Raw genomic sequence first — 17,543 nt, forward strand, 5'->3', positions numbered from 1 at the left:
CAAAACATTTTATAACAGCAAGAGTTGAAACATAACAGACTGTACTCTAAGAAAGAGTATTTCTGTCGAGGAAAGATAAGCAGACAAAGATAGCATAATAGTTATTTCAATACTAGTTCATTTTGAGCTCAACAAGGGGGGTATTATTAAAATCGTAATGTAATCTTGAAAATGACAATTCAATTTCAACAATAGCATTACAACTCTCCACATTCTGTATGTATAAATAAGGTAAAAATGAGATGCAAGAATCCAATTTGCATTTCCATGTCCACAAACTCATGTGGGCCTTCTATGACCAGAATTAAAATGGAAAATAGAATAGAATAGAATAGAATTACTTTAATGATCCCAGACTGGGAAATTATTTTGTAACAGCAGTAGTGGGTCAAAAGCTGTCTGACATTTCATTTTCCACTGAACAGTGGACAATTATCAAAAGTTCAATCAAATTTTAAAATTACAATGCAAAAGAAACAATGTAAACACATTTTCTGTTCATGCAAGCAATAAATGTCAAAGTTAAAATGCAATGTCAGCCATTTGAAAATGAAAACAAAGTTATGCCTTTGACAATTAAATGTCAATCATTGTAATATTTCTATAAAAAATTGAAATGCGTATAGGATTATTGCATTTTCATTTTCTCTCAATTAACATACATATGTGGACATTTTTTATGATATTGTGGAATTACATTTTCATTTTTCAAGGTAACGTACTTCCTTAGCTTAAACACTGTAATAGAGGTAATGTAATGTAATGGGGTAATTGTTGGACCTCTATAAATCATAAATAATAAGAGTGTGGTCTTTATCTCCTCTATATGTAAAGTGTCTTGAGGTAACTTTTGTTATGATTTGGCACTGTAAATTAAATTGAATTGAATCCTCATTGATACTGGATGATGAAAAAAATAATCCAATTCAGAAAAGGAGCAGGACTTTGGCTATTTATTAAGCTGAAGCAAACATAAAACTAACATGTGTCATGTGTCGGTTCACCAATCCATGAATTCCTGCTCCGTTATAATCCATAATCTAATAGCTAAGAGCTGATACGTGTTGACCTATAGAATTTGCTGATTGGTCGAGAACATCGCAGTGGGCTGGTATATTCATCACATTTCTGAGGTCATAAACTGTATCTGGTCGTACAAGGTAAGGGATTACCACCCCATTAAAATATCTACATGACAAAACCTGACTTGTGTGATACCCGTCAATAAATAAACTTTTGTGCTTCACATTGCCTCCAGTGATTGAAACAAGATTGTATGGTACAGGAGAGGGTTAATAACCTAACACAAACCTGCATCAGGCAGCAAAGGCAATCCATGACTTAAACTCTCCTAAAAAAATACATTTCCCCTGAGAGAAAGGGGTTACTGCAGTACAGAACTCAGGTTTGTTAACTTATTACTACTTACATAATGTTGAACGCATAAATGATGAATTAAAAGCACTTTGATTGATTTGACAAACTAGGGAGAAATGTGTAAAGGGACAAAAAGAGGAAGAAACAAAATAAAAAAATAGTTAAGGTAATAAAAAAAAAAGATGGCAGATTAAGAGTGTTTTTTGGTGGGTTTGGAATCCTTTAAATGGGTGTTTTTGTCTCTGCCGTTTGCGACAAAGTCCTCTAAGAATCAAAATATGAAGTTCAAAGTGAACGAAGCTTCCCATGAAAGAGGAACAGATTTTGTTCTAGGGCAAATTAGGCAGACAGGGATAGTGGAGAAAAATGCTGAGCGATGGGGAATATCCCTTGAGAATGCAATAAATACATTTATAATACCTCAACTGTAAGAAAAAAGACACTGAGGTGAACTCATGCACCATTTTAAGTGCTGTTTTCTCCAAAGCACTGTAGCAGAGCCCTTTACACTTGAGTGGGAGCAAAAAGAAAAAAAAAACAGCAGAGTCATGCACCTACCCGTTGAGGTATGGAGCTTCAAGGAGGGGCTGATTTAGGGACTGTGTGTGTGTGTGTGTGTGTGTGTGTGTGTGTGTGTGTGTGTGTGTGTGTGTGTGTGTGTGTGTGTGTGTGTGTGTGTGTGTGTATGTGTGTTTGCGCGCGTGTGTGTCCAAACAAAGCGTCTATTCAAGTCCATCCAAGTCCATCCAAGTGAGATGAAACAACGACAATTAGTTAGTAGCAATCATAGTAATTATTATTCAACTAATTTTAAAAAGGTGAGTATAAGGATGTTAAAAGTGCAGAATTAAAAAAAAAAAATTAACATTGTACCTGCAACCTTCCCACCGTGAGAGCAATGGATATATGGAAAGCACAGCACAAATTGTGCCTGATAATATAAAACCATGACATTTCTATACTTCCAAAATACTCCAGGGGCTCTTGCATAATCATGGCAGACAACATCTGACACCCACACACCTACACAATGCAGATTTGCACACATCACAATACTAAATCACCCTAAGTGTGGATGTATTGGTTTTAACACACTGTCCCAATAATGAGGCACTCACTGTGGTGCTTTGCGTTGTTGCATGCCTGCTTAAGTAACCAGTGAAGAATGTAAATGGATCAATTATTCTCACAAGTCTATACTGGAGTGTTAGTGCAGTTAGTGTGTAAGGAAACACAGAGAAGGAGAGAGGTATAGAGAGAGTTGTCTGAGCAGTTTTGTACACGTCCATCTCAGCTGTATCTGAGTCCACCTACATGTCACCGCCACAAACAAGTGAAGGGCATTGCGAATGTGTGTAGATGGAGAATGTGGAGGACACTGGCCTCCCATCATGCAGTGTGTGTCTCAGAAATAGAGCAGGAGAAGGCAGGGACCCCTGGGATGGCGGGACGGAGCTAAGAAAAGAGCTCATCTGCTCTCATTTAAACAGGGACAGGTGCTGGAGGAGGAGAGAGGTAGGCCAGACTAAAGAGAAAGAGGGAGAGAGAGAAAAAAAGAGAGAGAGAGAGAGAGAGACAGAGACAGAGAGAGATGCGTGTATACAGTGTGTACCCATGGGTGCTCATTCACATGTACAGTAGCGTTGAGTTAATGTTTCACTGCTAACCACTGCTCTTAACAGCACACATGCCATTTATCCTTTTAGATGGTATCCATAGAAACTGAATGCTTATGTCCCATATCCATCAGTTTGCAGCCTCAGTTTCCCTGTGTCAACCCTTTTTTCCTCAGGTAATTACTAGGAGGGCTATGAGGTGTTTATTTTTTCTTCTTTATTTATGGGACCTCTCCCCAGCACCCTATGCAATCCACTGGCTGACAACAGTTTAACATGGCCCCCTTTTTTCTCTGTTATGCATGTAATTTCCCAACAGACATGTCTTTGTGCTGAATCATACATGTGGGTTATTAAAATGTGGCAATTAGCAGGGTTACAGATGTTGATAAGAGGGGAGAAAGATATTTGGCTGGGGAGGCTGAAGTGTAAGCACTTCACATTCCTGGCCAGGTTCTTGAAAACAGACTAATCAGCCAAATGACCTGAGAGGGAGTTTATTTTTAAATTGTTAACCAGAGGGCAGGATGAAGAAAAGCCGGTGCAAATATAAAATACACGTCTGTGCTACATGCATTTACTAGAATTAGGCTGGTGCTCAGTTTATAGTCTGACTTTTACACACACATCCATCAGTGAAACACTAGTGCACACCCTGCCAAGCACAGAACTCTCAACTCTACTTCACCTGAGGACACTAAAAGAACAGGCTAGCCATACCAGAGAGTCGTAAACAGCCCCCCTTGCCAGAAAACTATTTCCTTCAGAATATGGTACATATAACATCTTAACTATTCCATCCTGCTGCCCCCGCGACCCGACCCCGGATAAGCGGTTGAAGATGAGATCAGATAAGATGAGATGTCACTGCATTAGATCTAGGTGGGTCAAAGGTAATATATACATAAAATGTAATTTTATAAACTATCTTAATGCCCAGTGTTCTACCATTTTGAACACAGAAGAAAAAAATTGTTCAATGGAAACTTCACAGATAGCAAGCAAACCATTTGAAAGGTAATGCAATAAAGAACTTTGGTTTCATAACCATCATTGGGTAAAATGTGACCAAAGGTACGATCGTTTGGGGAGTTTGTAAAATGCAACGCCCCCGACAGTAACATCAGCTTGTCACAGCGGAGAAATCGCAAACAATTATTTTAAAGTGCACAATAAAATATGCTACGTTTAAATTACGTCAAACAAACTGTGTGGTCGTACGGACTTTACATAAAAGTCAGATGACGCAACTCCGCCGCCATATTGCTCTTTTGGAGTCGAGGCCTGTGCAGTGGTGATCGGGCAGTGCAGCCGTGATATCAATCACCCATATACCCGCCTGACCAAACACAAGTCAATCAGTCATGATGTTGCACCCGATTGTTTTAGCATAGAATAATTAACACCAAACGTATCAGCAAAATGGGCATGTGGACGTACATCAGCGTGAACTACCTAAGATGACCATCTTTGGTAAAAATGTATTCGACGTATACTTGGATTTTTTTGTTTGGCCCATGTCCCATCCACTAACATCGATGGGGCGGGATGTATGACATATATTCAAGCCAGCCACTACAGGCCGTTCAAGAATTTTTTGGCTTCCCTTTAGGGGGACAGTCATTGGTTTAACATGATTTTGTTAACTCTACAATGTGCAAATCATTGAATGCAAGTTAGCTAATTCAAACTGAAGTTTTGAGCCATTGTTAAGCTTTTAGTAAAAAGGCAAAGTTGGCTGATTGGCAGTTACAACAAAAGATAACGGAGCACAAAGCAGAATACTAGGAATTTCAGGAGGAGTTGAAACCTGCAAATTGCCTATTTGGTTAGGGGTCTGGTCGTAAATAATAAGGCTCTTAGTTCAGAGGAATATAAACACCATGAAGCAGGGCTGGTCGGTTAAGATTGCCGTAAATGTATCACGCTCCAACTCTACATTTCCTGTATTTCCCTAGAAGGGTTGGAAAGCCACACATGTCACTGAGGTAATAAGTGTTCACCACTTCACACAGAGGGATAAAGGAAGAGGGGGATGGCATAAACAGAGGGAGAGAAGGGAAATGGGGAGGGAGGGCAGGTGTGTGTGTGTGTGTGTGTGTGTGTGTGTGTGTGTGTGTGTGTGTGTGTGTGTGTGTGTGTGTGTGTGTGTGTGTGTGTGTGTGTGTGTGTGTGTGTGTGTGTGTGTGTGTGTGTGTGTGTGTGTGTGTAGATGCATGTGTGTGTGGGTGGTAAAGTGACAGGCGATGATTAGTCCAACCAGAGGAGGATATGTGGGAGGGAGTGTGTGGGAGTAGTGGGACTGGCAAGAGAGGGAGAGGGAGAGAGACTGTCTCTTTAGGCAGAGATATACACAAGTGGATTAAAAGAGCACTCATACTGTATAAACACATCGAAATGATGGGAGATTTATGCACAAAAAATGCACATAAACCATCTTAGTATAATAGGCATGAACACATCATACACATACAGTTCTTACACACAAGGTTGGATTCCCGATTCCCGTGATGTAGTAGCATGTTGATTTGTCAATAATAAAGACAGCAACAGAGGGCATCGTTTCACAAGGTAATTCCATTCCCTGCTTTAAAGCATAATGTTTATATGTGTGTACATGTGTGAAACATAGGAGGAAAAAAGGGAGGAGGGAGGAAGTAAGAGATGGAGAGCAGCTGCCGACTCTTAGGTGTGTAGGTGGGACCATTTGTAGCCCGTCTCTTACTGAGGCTCTTTGGAATTAACAGGCTTTCAAGAGGTGCAGCAAGGGCTAAAACTCATACATGAATATGAATGTGTGAGCCTGAAATGCAGAGGAGGCTATAGAAAAAAAGCAGATATTTATCTTTTTGGGATAATCATCCAAACAACTCAATAACTCTTCAAACAAACAACATCACCATGACGCAAACTGACCATGTGACTGGTCTGAGTGTGGAAAATCATGGACGTAGTGTTTGTGAGGTCACACAGATACCTTACACAATGATTTGAAGCCTGAGTTTACACACGTCCATCTCTACCACAGCGGTGGCCAATCACAACGGTTTATCTCATGAGGGGGCGGGTTTAATACGATGACTGACAGAGGAGTGTCATGCTTGAATGTAGTTATCAAATGTTACCGGCATTCTCTGTACAGCACAACCCACCCACATATTTTAGTCTATTAGTCAGCTGTAACTTGAGTAAGTTTGTGATCTGGAGGCCATTTTTTTCCTACTTTAAAATGGACTAAGCACCACAAGAACTTGCGTTATTGCAAGAACTACGTTGTTTTATGGCTGCAATTGGTTTTAGGCCAGGTTTTTCTTGCTCTGATTGCTGGTAGGTCCATCTTATTGCATACAGAGGCATTTTGATTACACCCAGAAATATAAAATTGGTTAAATTTGATTAATAACAAAATGGAGATTCAAAAGCTCATTCTAAAATGAAATTAAGATTGATATCTTCAAGCAAAATCTCCTATCTATACTATATGTCCTGTTTACCTTGGCAGTGGTTTGTTTGGCTAACCTCCAGCACTCTATTGTCCTCCAATCTGTGGATATTTCTGTGCTCTGCCACCCGTCAAACAGGAAACTCTGAGCTTTGGGACTCATCCCTGCATGAGGTTTGTCAGGAGGTCAGGGCACCGGTGCCAACCTCAGGGCGTGGACAGAAAGTCGAGTGCAGGTGGCTGGAAAATAATCACAGATCGTTCCCTTGGGAACCACGCTGGCATGCAAGGGAGTGTTGAGTGTAGCTGGTGGATTGTACTAGAGACTGGAAATCAAACAATGGGGGGCTAATATCTTTAGCTACACTACAACCTTGTTTTTTTTTCAACTTATAATAGCACAAAGAGATTCAGTGGATGAACACAAAAACAGACAGATGTGAAGAGAGATAGAGGATGAGTCATTTCAAATATCCAGTCCCTTGCACATCTCCCTCCAGGCAGGGCTTTTGAAAATGGAATCAGTTTTCAGTTCCCTCATCCATACTAAGAGGCGGGTAAATTGATATACTTCACACACACCATTTAAAAAAAATTGCCCTGGCAAACTGTTTAACAACGAGGGGAAGCCGACCAGTACATGCAGTGTATACACACATTTAATAGTTTCTGAAAATACATATTCTTGCTGCCACAGCGCCCCGCGGTGCAATAAGAGATTATATTAGCCATTAGTCAGATCACGTACATGTGGCTCCCTTTTCGTGACAAGTTCAGTTGAGGATGTCTGGCTTGGAAGAGCCCGCTACTGTAAGTGAGGCTGTATCAATGGGTAAACCTCACAGAGATAGAGAGATAGAGAGATAGAGGGAAAGAGAGATAGAGGGCCGCTTGCTGAATAAAACATCCTGAGAGCACTTTCATGTCAGTCCCTGTTGGCTGGGCTGCAGGAAACCCAAACTAGATCTCAGCTCCACTGCAACAAAGGCCCCGTCAAATCAGCAGCTACTTCTACGCAGATCGAGCAGTCGAGAGCACAATCAGTGCAAAGGGAATCTCTTCAAACAGGAGCTGATTTCCCATGGGTTGGTGACAGCAAATACAGACACTGATCACCTAGGAAACAACTCTCCATGAGAGGACCAGGTGTTGGCTGCCAATTGACCTCTATGTTTGTAACCAGAACACACACACCTAATCGACATTACACACACAACGAATGAGGTGCAAAACTTCAACATCTGGTATTCTGATAAATTTTTTCCACACAGAATCAATACAAACGTGGCATCTACAAAAACAATCATCACCGCGTCTACACTGTTATAGATCAATTATGCTTGCTGGGCTGCCCATGGTCCTGACTGAATTAATTACCGTTTTACTTTCTTCTACCTCTGATGACATTCGTCAGTCAAAAGGAGGCTCAGAAATTACTGAAAAAGGTTATTTCCTCCAGGACACAACAAACTGCTTTAGGATTAAAATGACTCAGTAAAAATTCTAATTACAAAAAAACTACCTCTTGTAGCAACCCACACATGTCACACTGAATGCAATTAAGCTTCCCCTGCCACTTTTTTTAATACACAAAGCTGATGTTTGAGATGACATATGTGTGTCTGTGTGTAAGTGAAGAACTGACGCTACTGTTGTAGGCCAGTGTGGCCAACACAAAGAAAGATAAAGAGAGAAAGTGGTAGAAAAAAAGGCATCATGTCAGTCACTTACCTAAATCTTTGGATCCTTGACTCTCACTGGCCAGTTCACCCATTCTGACCAGAGCATCGAAGTAGCCTTTGGCAGCAAATGTTACATCTAGAGACAAAGAGAGCAAGTACAAAATGTATGAAATACTTGTCATACGTATTTTGTGTTTCTACGAGAACACGTTTACTGTACATGCTTTGATGTTAAAAAAAAAAAACGTTTTTCCCATGCTGTCTGTCTGAATATATCTGTATTTACCATCTGTCTGAATCCCTTCATTCTGCCTGTCTCTTCAAACCATCTCCCGAAAAAGCCCAGTCCACTCGGATTGGTCAGCATTTCTGTATCTCTGCACCAACATTGCTGCCAGGGAATGACTGTAATGGCACTGTAGCAGCACTTTCTACCTACAGTATATATAATATAGCTGTGACATCATTACTTTATGGAAGTCCTGACGGCTCGTTTAAAGACATGGTTTCTGAATATGTGTGCATTCGCCAGGCCCACAAGACATAGTTTCTCACACTGCTCTGGTTTGATCTTGCCATTCTTCTTGCAGTCTGTTTAACAGTTGGCTAACTGTAGTGGGTTTCTTAGCCATTTTTTTGTTGCCATGGATTTACCAGAGATCCTCTATGGGGTTTAGATCTAGACTCTGATACTTCCTCATCCAAATTGACTTCTTTAGACACTTTGGATTCAGTCTTTCCCCAGTCTGAAGTCGAACGTAATGTTTCCCAGCAGCTATTGCAGGGTGAATGCAAATGTTTATGTGAAGCTCCTTCATGCAATATATTGTCTCCCAATCAACCCTGCAATTTTCATACAAGACGATGCCCCGTCACACTGCAAACAGGTTACCCAGTTTCTTGAAGCTAAGAATATTGAAACAATGAAATGGCCAGCCCAGAGTCCAGAGAAACCCACTACAGTTACCGAAGTGTGGAAAAGACTGCAAGAAGAATGGACCAAGATCATTCAAAGAAAGTGCCTTTACACATCCTATTCATTTTTTAATCCTATAGCCCTAAGTAAACATTGTTTAAATCTTCTTTTCTGACACAATGGTTACTGTTCTCTAATTTTGCTCACTGTCACAAAATAAAGGTTTTTGCTGAAGTGCCTTGGTTATAAAAAACAACAACATGGTAGTACAGCAATGGTATAGCCACAGCAGATATGCTATCAAATTTTCAACAATAAAAAAAACAAAACAGTATTTCAGAATAAATCAAGTATTCATAATTTGTTCTCTAATTTTGATCTCCAGTGTTTAACATCTGAACCTGCTTCATAACCAATGAAAGACTTGGAACTCTCACTTTTTACAAAGTGCAGTGTGTCTATTCAAATTTGGAAAAGGCAAACTGTAATACATCTCAGCTTTGTGTTAACAAAGTTGTCAGTAGTCTGGCCAGTGACGCTGAAACCATTTGCACTCTTTCCTTCTACCTCTGGTTTTCCTCAGATGCTGTTTAAGCAGTGAATCACAGCTTCTCGCCACCGGAAAATAATCACGTTGCTACATAATTACTCAAAATCATTTTGATGGCATTCTGCGTGCTTGATTGCAAAGAGGAATTAATTTCCTGATAGATAATGTGTGCTTGGTAGGGAAGCCACACAAGCACAAAAATGCATTTTCTGTTTTGCGTTGTTTATGGCGTAGTGTTATAAGGAGGGAAGATGGTTTATTTTCACTACACAGTGGTGAAGCCTAAATTAATGTAGCTCTAAACTCGTTTCTTCCAGATAACAACTGGAAACACTTTGTTTCACTTTTTTCATGTTTTAACATTTTGTCTATGATAAGTATCACACATTACGGTGAGTCAATCAGCTTTTTTATGTTGTTTTGTATGTGTTTAACATAATGGAGGTCTGATGTTTGAGTCAATATTTGGGAATTTTGCATTACTGTTTATTTTTGATCCACCAATAAGAAATAAAAAACAATATTTGTCAGCCAAAAGTTGTGAGAAAACATTGTTGTCCCACCACGGCAATAGCAACGTCACACTGTTAACCACATGCTGTTAACTTTCACTGGTCTTCCATTCCACTCTATCTTTGTTTTTCAATGTCTGAACACAGTAACTTGGGGAGACTGTTGAGTGGATCGAGTATACACCTGTGTTAGACAAAGGTTCCATGTGCTGGGGTGTCCCTCTGCAACACTGGATGCTGTATTGGGGCTGACACTGCAGCTTGATGTGGGGAGAGAAAGGAGTCTTTCCCTCTAGCACTGATGAAAGGTGTAATAATGCAACTATAATTGCCTTTATAATCCTAATTGAGTTACCCAATTGCTCCATTGACCTGTTTTTAGACTTATGTATAAAAGAGTGCAAGGGTGACTAACATGTCACCTCTCTATACAGATGTGCATATTTGTGCATATACACAAAGGTACTCATGCGCACGCAAAATGCTTGACCTCCGCTCTTGATCTCTGGGATACACAAAAATGTTGTCAGTGAGTGTAATCAAAATCAGCAGCCATATCTCCTCTTCTCTCTTGCTGACTAAACAAAGACCACGAGTACTCCTGGTTGCTCAGATTAATATCCACCTCAATCCCTTTTATTCTGACTGCTGCAGTGCTGGGCCAACAACAGGTCACACGGGACAGAGTCAGCTTCCAGTGATTTCTGCCCGACTGCCACACAGCCTGCCAATCGGACCATCTCCAGTGAATAATGGCTGCCGCTGTTAGAGGTGAATTCAACAGCGGTCCAGGTGACAGATGGGCCCTGCGCCGGCAGACAGCTGCCAGGTGAGAGACACATTTACAACAATAACCTGGCAGGGGCAGGCTAATTCTAGCAGACAGATGCAGCCCTGCGATAGAGTCTCTCAAGCTGGAAGCCTCGCAGCTCTGCTCCAAGGCTGAGGGACATATGCTAATGCTAATCCCAATTAAAGCTGAGTCAACGGCAGTTTCCTCCTTCCTCTCTCTTGCTGGGGGAAGACCTGTGAACTGAGAGCAGAGCCTCCAGAGCATCACGGTTGATTTCTCTTCTTCATGAAACAGTGTCTCTGCTGTCATTGATGTGGAAAGTGTGTGTGAATGTGTGTGTGTGTGTGTGTGTGTGTCAGTACAAGTTACAAGTACGATGGTGGGAGCCACGGCAGATTTTCAAAGTGAGCCCCGAGCAACAGACTTTTTCTTTTTGCTCGATTCTACTGTTGATGCCGCAGCATGTGAGAGAGCGTGTGTGCGCAGCTGAAGGGTGACTGAGTAGATAAGCTGGATCTATATGGATACTTTACTTCTGTCTAATGAAATGTGGGGCGAGGGGCTCACAGAGACAGACGGCACGGATTACCGGATCTCTGATTGCAAGGCTGACCGATGAGGGCTCTACTCAGAGCTATTGTCATTCATACTTTTAGGGAAGAGCAGGAAGAACCGCACAAGCAACCATGTCCTGTACCTACATTGTCCTCATCATGATGGTTTGGTAGTCAGTTGGAGTCACTCAGTTGTATGCATCTGTTGCTTTTACACTTACCAAACGCTGTGAGATTTAGCGTTTCAATGCTGTGTTGGAAAAGCCTGGAACGTGTCCATATCCAGATCTAGCAGGCCTACCCGTGGAGCCCTTTTAGCATGTTCTGGTGTTGAATAATTTCAGTGATTGCACCATATGGGTGGAAGTGTGTCCTCCCATCCCCGGCCCCCGCAAATCAGAGCCTCTTAGTCCCTTGGGTCGAGCCAATCCTGCAAAGTGGGTCTTTAATGGCTCAGCGAGTCTTTACCAGTCTGTCTCCTATCTACACCAAGGCCAGGATTAGTTATTGTGTGTGTCAGGGGAACCAAACACAGCCTAGGGAACAGGGGGTAGGGTTTGGATTAGGATTGAGGAGGTCCAGACTTGTATTTAGGTTGAGGGGCATTTTGGGGGAAAGTTTTAAGCAATGGTTACGATGTCAGCGAAATGAAAAATCTCAAAAAGCATGATGCATCGCTTTAAGTGTTTAGGGAGCAACAAACCAATCCAATCCACATGTTTTCCTTTATGAATTTGCCTGCTGACAGAGAGCTATACTCACTTCTTAATCAGATTAGAGGCCTTTTGTGCTTGAATACATGTCCACTATAGAACACAAGCTGTGCACCACATGATAAGGCCTGCCCCTTTGCCGTATTGAAATCTTCCTGTTTTAGCAAGACAAAAGGAAGGATAGGTAGATAGATATATACATAGAGAGAGAGAACGAAAGAGACAGAGAGAGTGCTTGCTTGGCCGCATGCCAAAACCTACAGCAAACTGGGAGCATGGAGAAAAAAATAATAAAAAAAGGACTTACTGGCAAGGGCCTTCTCATAGTTCTTCCCCATGGCAACAAAGTTCCGTAAGCAGGGGTTGAACTGCTCCATGATGGTCTGAAAGAGAAAACAAGAGATAAATAGGAGGTGGAGGTTTCACAGCAGAGCGGGGTCAAGGACAGAGAAGAGAGACTTACACCTTGCTCTGTTTCTCTCTCAGAGTTTCTGCCTCTTTTTCTTTCTCTCTGACATACACAAAGCTCCTTTAGCTGTCTCACACAGAGCAAACAGCCATTGACAGAATCTGTGGACCCACTAAGTGGTTATCTTGAATGTTAATGAAGGCAGGAATGGCTTCTTCCACTCACATCCTACCCTCTTGTATCAAGAAATAATGCAGGTGGTATGCAGGAAAGACGGGTTGATGGTGGTGGAAGAATGGGAGGGGTACCCAGTAAAAACTGACTGTGGAATTTGCATTGACAGTAGGGGTGGGTAAAAATATGGATTAATCAATGCATAGTAATATAATATTAGCGAGTAGCCGCAGCAGGACTTTCACCCAGGCCAGCGGGGTTCATTTCCCGGATGGTGGCTTCATGTCCTGGTGCCGTTTATGTCATGGACTTACTAAACCAAACCACCTCATCTGAGTGGCTTTTATGTCTAACCCTAACCGTCAACCTTTTTTGGCTAAAATTGGTCACGTATCAGTGTTTTTGTTGTCAAGGACCACTTCCGGCCTGGTGGCTTTTAGCGATTAAATTCCGGTCCGCTAACGTCTTTCGCCAGACTTTGGTTCACTGTTTTACCAATTTCTGTGCATAACTTTTCATATGACGTCCTACAAACCTATTTATGAAGTAATTTTAATAGGAATAATAATAATACTACCTACTATCCTCTCTTAATTTCTGTTGGGGTCAGTTTCTTTTAAACAAGTACAAATATTGCACACATACCGTAATTTAACAATTATCAGAAGGTACTCTAATTGAATTGATATCAAATCGAATCGTGACCTAAAGAATGGAATAGAGTCGTGAGGGTCTTGACAATACTCAGCTGTAATTGACAGGGATGAATGTACTTTCCCTAGAGCATCAGATGATGGACATAATGGCTCATTATGGCTTTCTAGAGAACAGAGCAATGCAGATTCTACAGATTAACATAATATCTAGTGCTGCTGGACATAAAACATCATAATCTAGACTTAAAATGACTGCCATAACATTATCTTCACCTAATGCACATATCTTTGAACAAGAAACAATCTAATTTGCATTACAACACGAAAATGAGCAATATGCTGTATTATTGCAGAGATACAGCAACTTACGACACAGCAGGAACTGTACATGCAGAAAATGCATGATTCCTGACATCTCCCACCATCATTGTTTCTTCTCCTCTACCTCTCATTCCTCCTCCTGTGCTCCTCCAGGGCTTCCTCCAATTAGTCGGTCCCCAGTCAGCTAGTAAGGAACAGCCAGGGGACAGAGAGACAACCACAACACTGCTGAAGCAGCAGTCCCTACACAAGCCATCAATACGGCAGGAGAACACTTAATAATCTACTTCCAGCCTGGATCCACACTGTGGCAGAAAAATATAGCAAGGTGCCACCAGTGTCAACCTGAAACAACCCCAGCAGCTCACCCTGAAAATCATTTGCCTCTTATCTTCAGTCAGACCTCAGCATTTTTGCCTTTGCCTTCATCTTGCTGTCTGTCTTTTGTTTTTAATGAGAGCCCAGATTTGGATAGAATGGTATGTGTGCTCGAAGTTCAAGTGGCCTGAGTGCAGCACAACCCACCTACAGTAGAAAGACCAGTGAGTCAGACATAAACCAGTGTTAGTTTCATTACCAACAGTAACTATTGTATTACATCTCAGCAAAAACAGCAAAAACTGGACTGAGGCGCAAAAAATAGGGACACTGTAGGCAGTTACAGCTGTAAAAGATGCAGACTGATTTATTTTATATAGTTTTTAATCAAATTGATTCACTTGTGCTGATCATAAGCTCTATTAATCAACACAATAATTAGTAGACATTTTTAAATACGTATTAGTCCGTATTGTATTTTGATTTAATTAATTAATTAATGTTGCGTCCAAGACGCAAACTATGCACTACATACTCCATGTATACTATCGTTGAACATACTTTTGTGTGAACAAACAGCAATATATATATTAGGATTTCTTAGAGCCTCCTTGCAGGTTGGAGAAATGTAACCATGGTAACCTGCGCCAATTTCAGCTCTAAAGGAATCTCCAGATAATTCCCCAATTACTGAAATAGGTAAGCAACTAGTCTGACAGTCGCAGGTGATAAAATCACTGATTTTTAATACTGTATGTAGAAATTAATTTGTCCCTTTGTTTGTCTGTTATGAATGTTGTTGTTACCACCACATTGCATTGTGGGATATTTATGCCAACAAAAATATCACATACTGTTCAAGCCAACTAAATATCATATTAATATGGAATTTTGAGGCAACCTTAGATGGTTTCTTTTATTTGGACCAAAGTGCTGAAAACTCACTTCATTTATTTTACTATTAAAACCACAAAAAAAGACATACAGTATTGACCAACCCATCCAGCAAATGGTTGGCAAAACTACTAACATGATTGATTAATTACCAAAAGAGTTGCAATCAAAATCAACTAAATCTATAAATTGTGGCAGCTCTAATTTTTTCCATAATGTGCTGCATTACAGAAACATACTAAGCTGTGAAAACTGTGTATAAAATATCTTAAAACCGTCTTACATTGTGGTCGTTGTGGCAGAAAATGTAAATCCGGAATAGGAGGGAGATGGCTGAACTCAGACACATTTCCCTATTAAAGTTCCTGTCTGTTAACTGGGTCCAGCCCTTCAGAAAAATGGACTTGCAGTAATTCTGTGCACTTAAGACACAGCAGCTCTCAGGAACATTCTGGAGAGAAAGCTCTTTTGAAAACACAACAGCTGTTCCTCAAGGAAGAGTGTTCTCAAAAAAGATATTTATTCAGACTCTTGAATACACATCTGATAGCTTTTTTACAGGACACAATATCAACTTATTGTTTTTCATAAACCTATTCCAGAGCTACCATGAAGAGATGGTGGAATGATCATTTTAAACTATTCTAACGGTTCCCTTTATTTACCGTCTGGCTCTGTTAGTCTAATATACTAGAAGAATAGAAGCATAATTGGGGAAAATCCTGTCGTCAAGCACACGCTCGTATAAAGACGCTCTGCCTCTGGGAAGATAAAAGACTAACACATCCCTCAGGACCCCGCTAAGAAAATGTTTATACCTAAATGTTCCTTTAATCTGCCTCACTCTGATGTAAAGTGAATATCCTACTGTAGATGAGGATAGGGTCACACGAATGTGTGCACACATACATGCATCAGCCCGTACTTGCGCACACACCTACATTAATACAAGGCTTTATAATAAAGAGTGGTGGTGTTTCACACTGGTGGGAGGATTACATAACAAAGCAAAGCCCTGTGCGGCATCATTACGGCACGCTCTCCCACTGAGGGGGCCAAAGGTAGCTGACACACACACACACACACACACACACACACACACACACACACACACACACACACACACACACACACACACACACACACACACACACACACACACACACACACACACACACACACACACACACACACACACACACACACACACACACACACACACACACACACACACACACACACACACACACACACACACACACACACACACACACACACACACACACACACACACACACACACACACACACACACACACACACACACACACACACACACACACACACACACACACACACACACACACACACACACACACACACACACACTACCACTGGAAAAAAAACATAAAAAGTACATGCAGTCATGGAACATAAAGAATAAGATGATTATCAATGTATATAACTACAACAATAAGACAAATTGCAGCGATATGTAGCTAAGGGGAAGTAAGTGGGGGGGAAAACTGTGAGGTAGTTTCTTTCTCCATCTCTTCCCTTTGTTGCTAAATTTGTCATCCCAGTTCTCTTGTACTACATTGTTACCCTAATTGTGACGTCTAATTGGGAAATGGGGACAGGAGGCACTTGAAGTTGTGTGAGACATGAAGAGAGAGACAGAGCAAGTGACTGAGTGGAAAATTGCAAGGATGGAATAATTTAAGAATTACAAGCAAAGGTGTATAGGTAATCATGTTTTGTATACCCCTTGCCATTGAAAAAAACTATTCTGTATCATATTTCAATTAAAGAAATAATAGAATGAGAAATACGTCACGGCTGAAGTGTAATCTTTTACTTTCCCGAGACAGAGAAGCGGTCCATTTTTGTGACCGCCTACACGGCGACTGATTGAATTCATTATCAGCACTCGGGGCAAAAATTTAAGCCGACAATTAAAACGAGGGCAGAGAAATCTCTCCTTGAAAATGAATTAAATCTGGTTGACACCCATTTGTGCTGTAAGGTGAGATAGGGAGAATATGGAGAAGTCATGAGCATAAGCATATACATCCGCTGATAAGGGAAAACACAGGATTAAAATTAATTTCTCCTCGGCGTGGAAGTAGCAAACAAGGTCAGCGCATATGGAATAGACGGTCGATGGAGACTAGGGGAATCATCCATCTCTGCATATTCTGTTCTGTTACACACATACATAAGTGCAATAATGACATGCAAAGGGGGTAATTTCAAAGCAACACCAGCTGATTAGAACCAGAGGGAATCACACGTAATCAGAAGCCAGGATGCCATCATCATCTGTTCCTTCACGCCTTCCCCTCACTCGTTCCTCCTCATACCCTCTTCTACATGGCAACAAGTCACAGACCTGAAAATGCCCGGGATCACGTAAGCACTGTAGAGGTACCAATTACTGTATTTGTGAGGGCACATCAACATGATGAGCCTAATTATGTAATCAGGGAGGAATGTAAAGTAAAGTGATTACGTGCAGATAGAATCATTTTCTTTCCTAATAAGGAGCAGTGCGAGCTGTTTATGATGGGTCTCAATCAGCTGGATGACAGCTGAGACCTTTAACATAAATGAATTA

General features: G+C 41.1%; 1 protein-coding gene across 1 annotated transcript in view; it reads right to left on the reverse strand.

Annotated features, from left to right (window-relative positions):
* Positions 1-17,543, reverse strand: part of baiap2a (BAR/IMD domain containing adaptor protein 2a) — a 56,666-nt gene that overhangs the window by 27,428 nt on the left and 11,695 nt on the right. The window contains exons 2-3 of the mRNA XM_083931000.1: positions 12,463-12,538; positions 8,167-8,253 (exon numbers count right to left, since the gene is read on the reverse strand). Of these exons, the coding sequence (XP_083787126.1) occupies positions 8,167-8,253; positions 12,463-12,538 (163 nt within the window). The remainder of the gene's footprint in view (positions 1-8,166; positions 8,254-12,462; positions 12,539-17,543) is intronic.

This window comes from Echiichthys vipera, assembly GCF_963691815.1.
Source record: "Echiichthys vipera genome assembly, chromosome: 17".
Taxonomy (NCBI): domain Eukaryota; kingdom Metazoa; phylum Chordata; class Actinopteri; order Perciformes; family Trachinidae; genus Echiichthys; species Echiichthys vipera.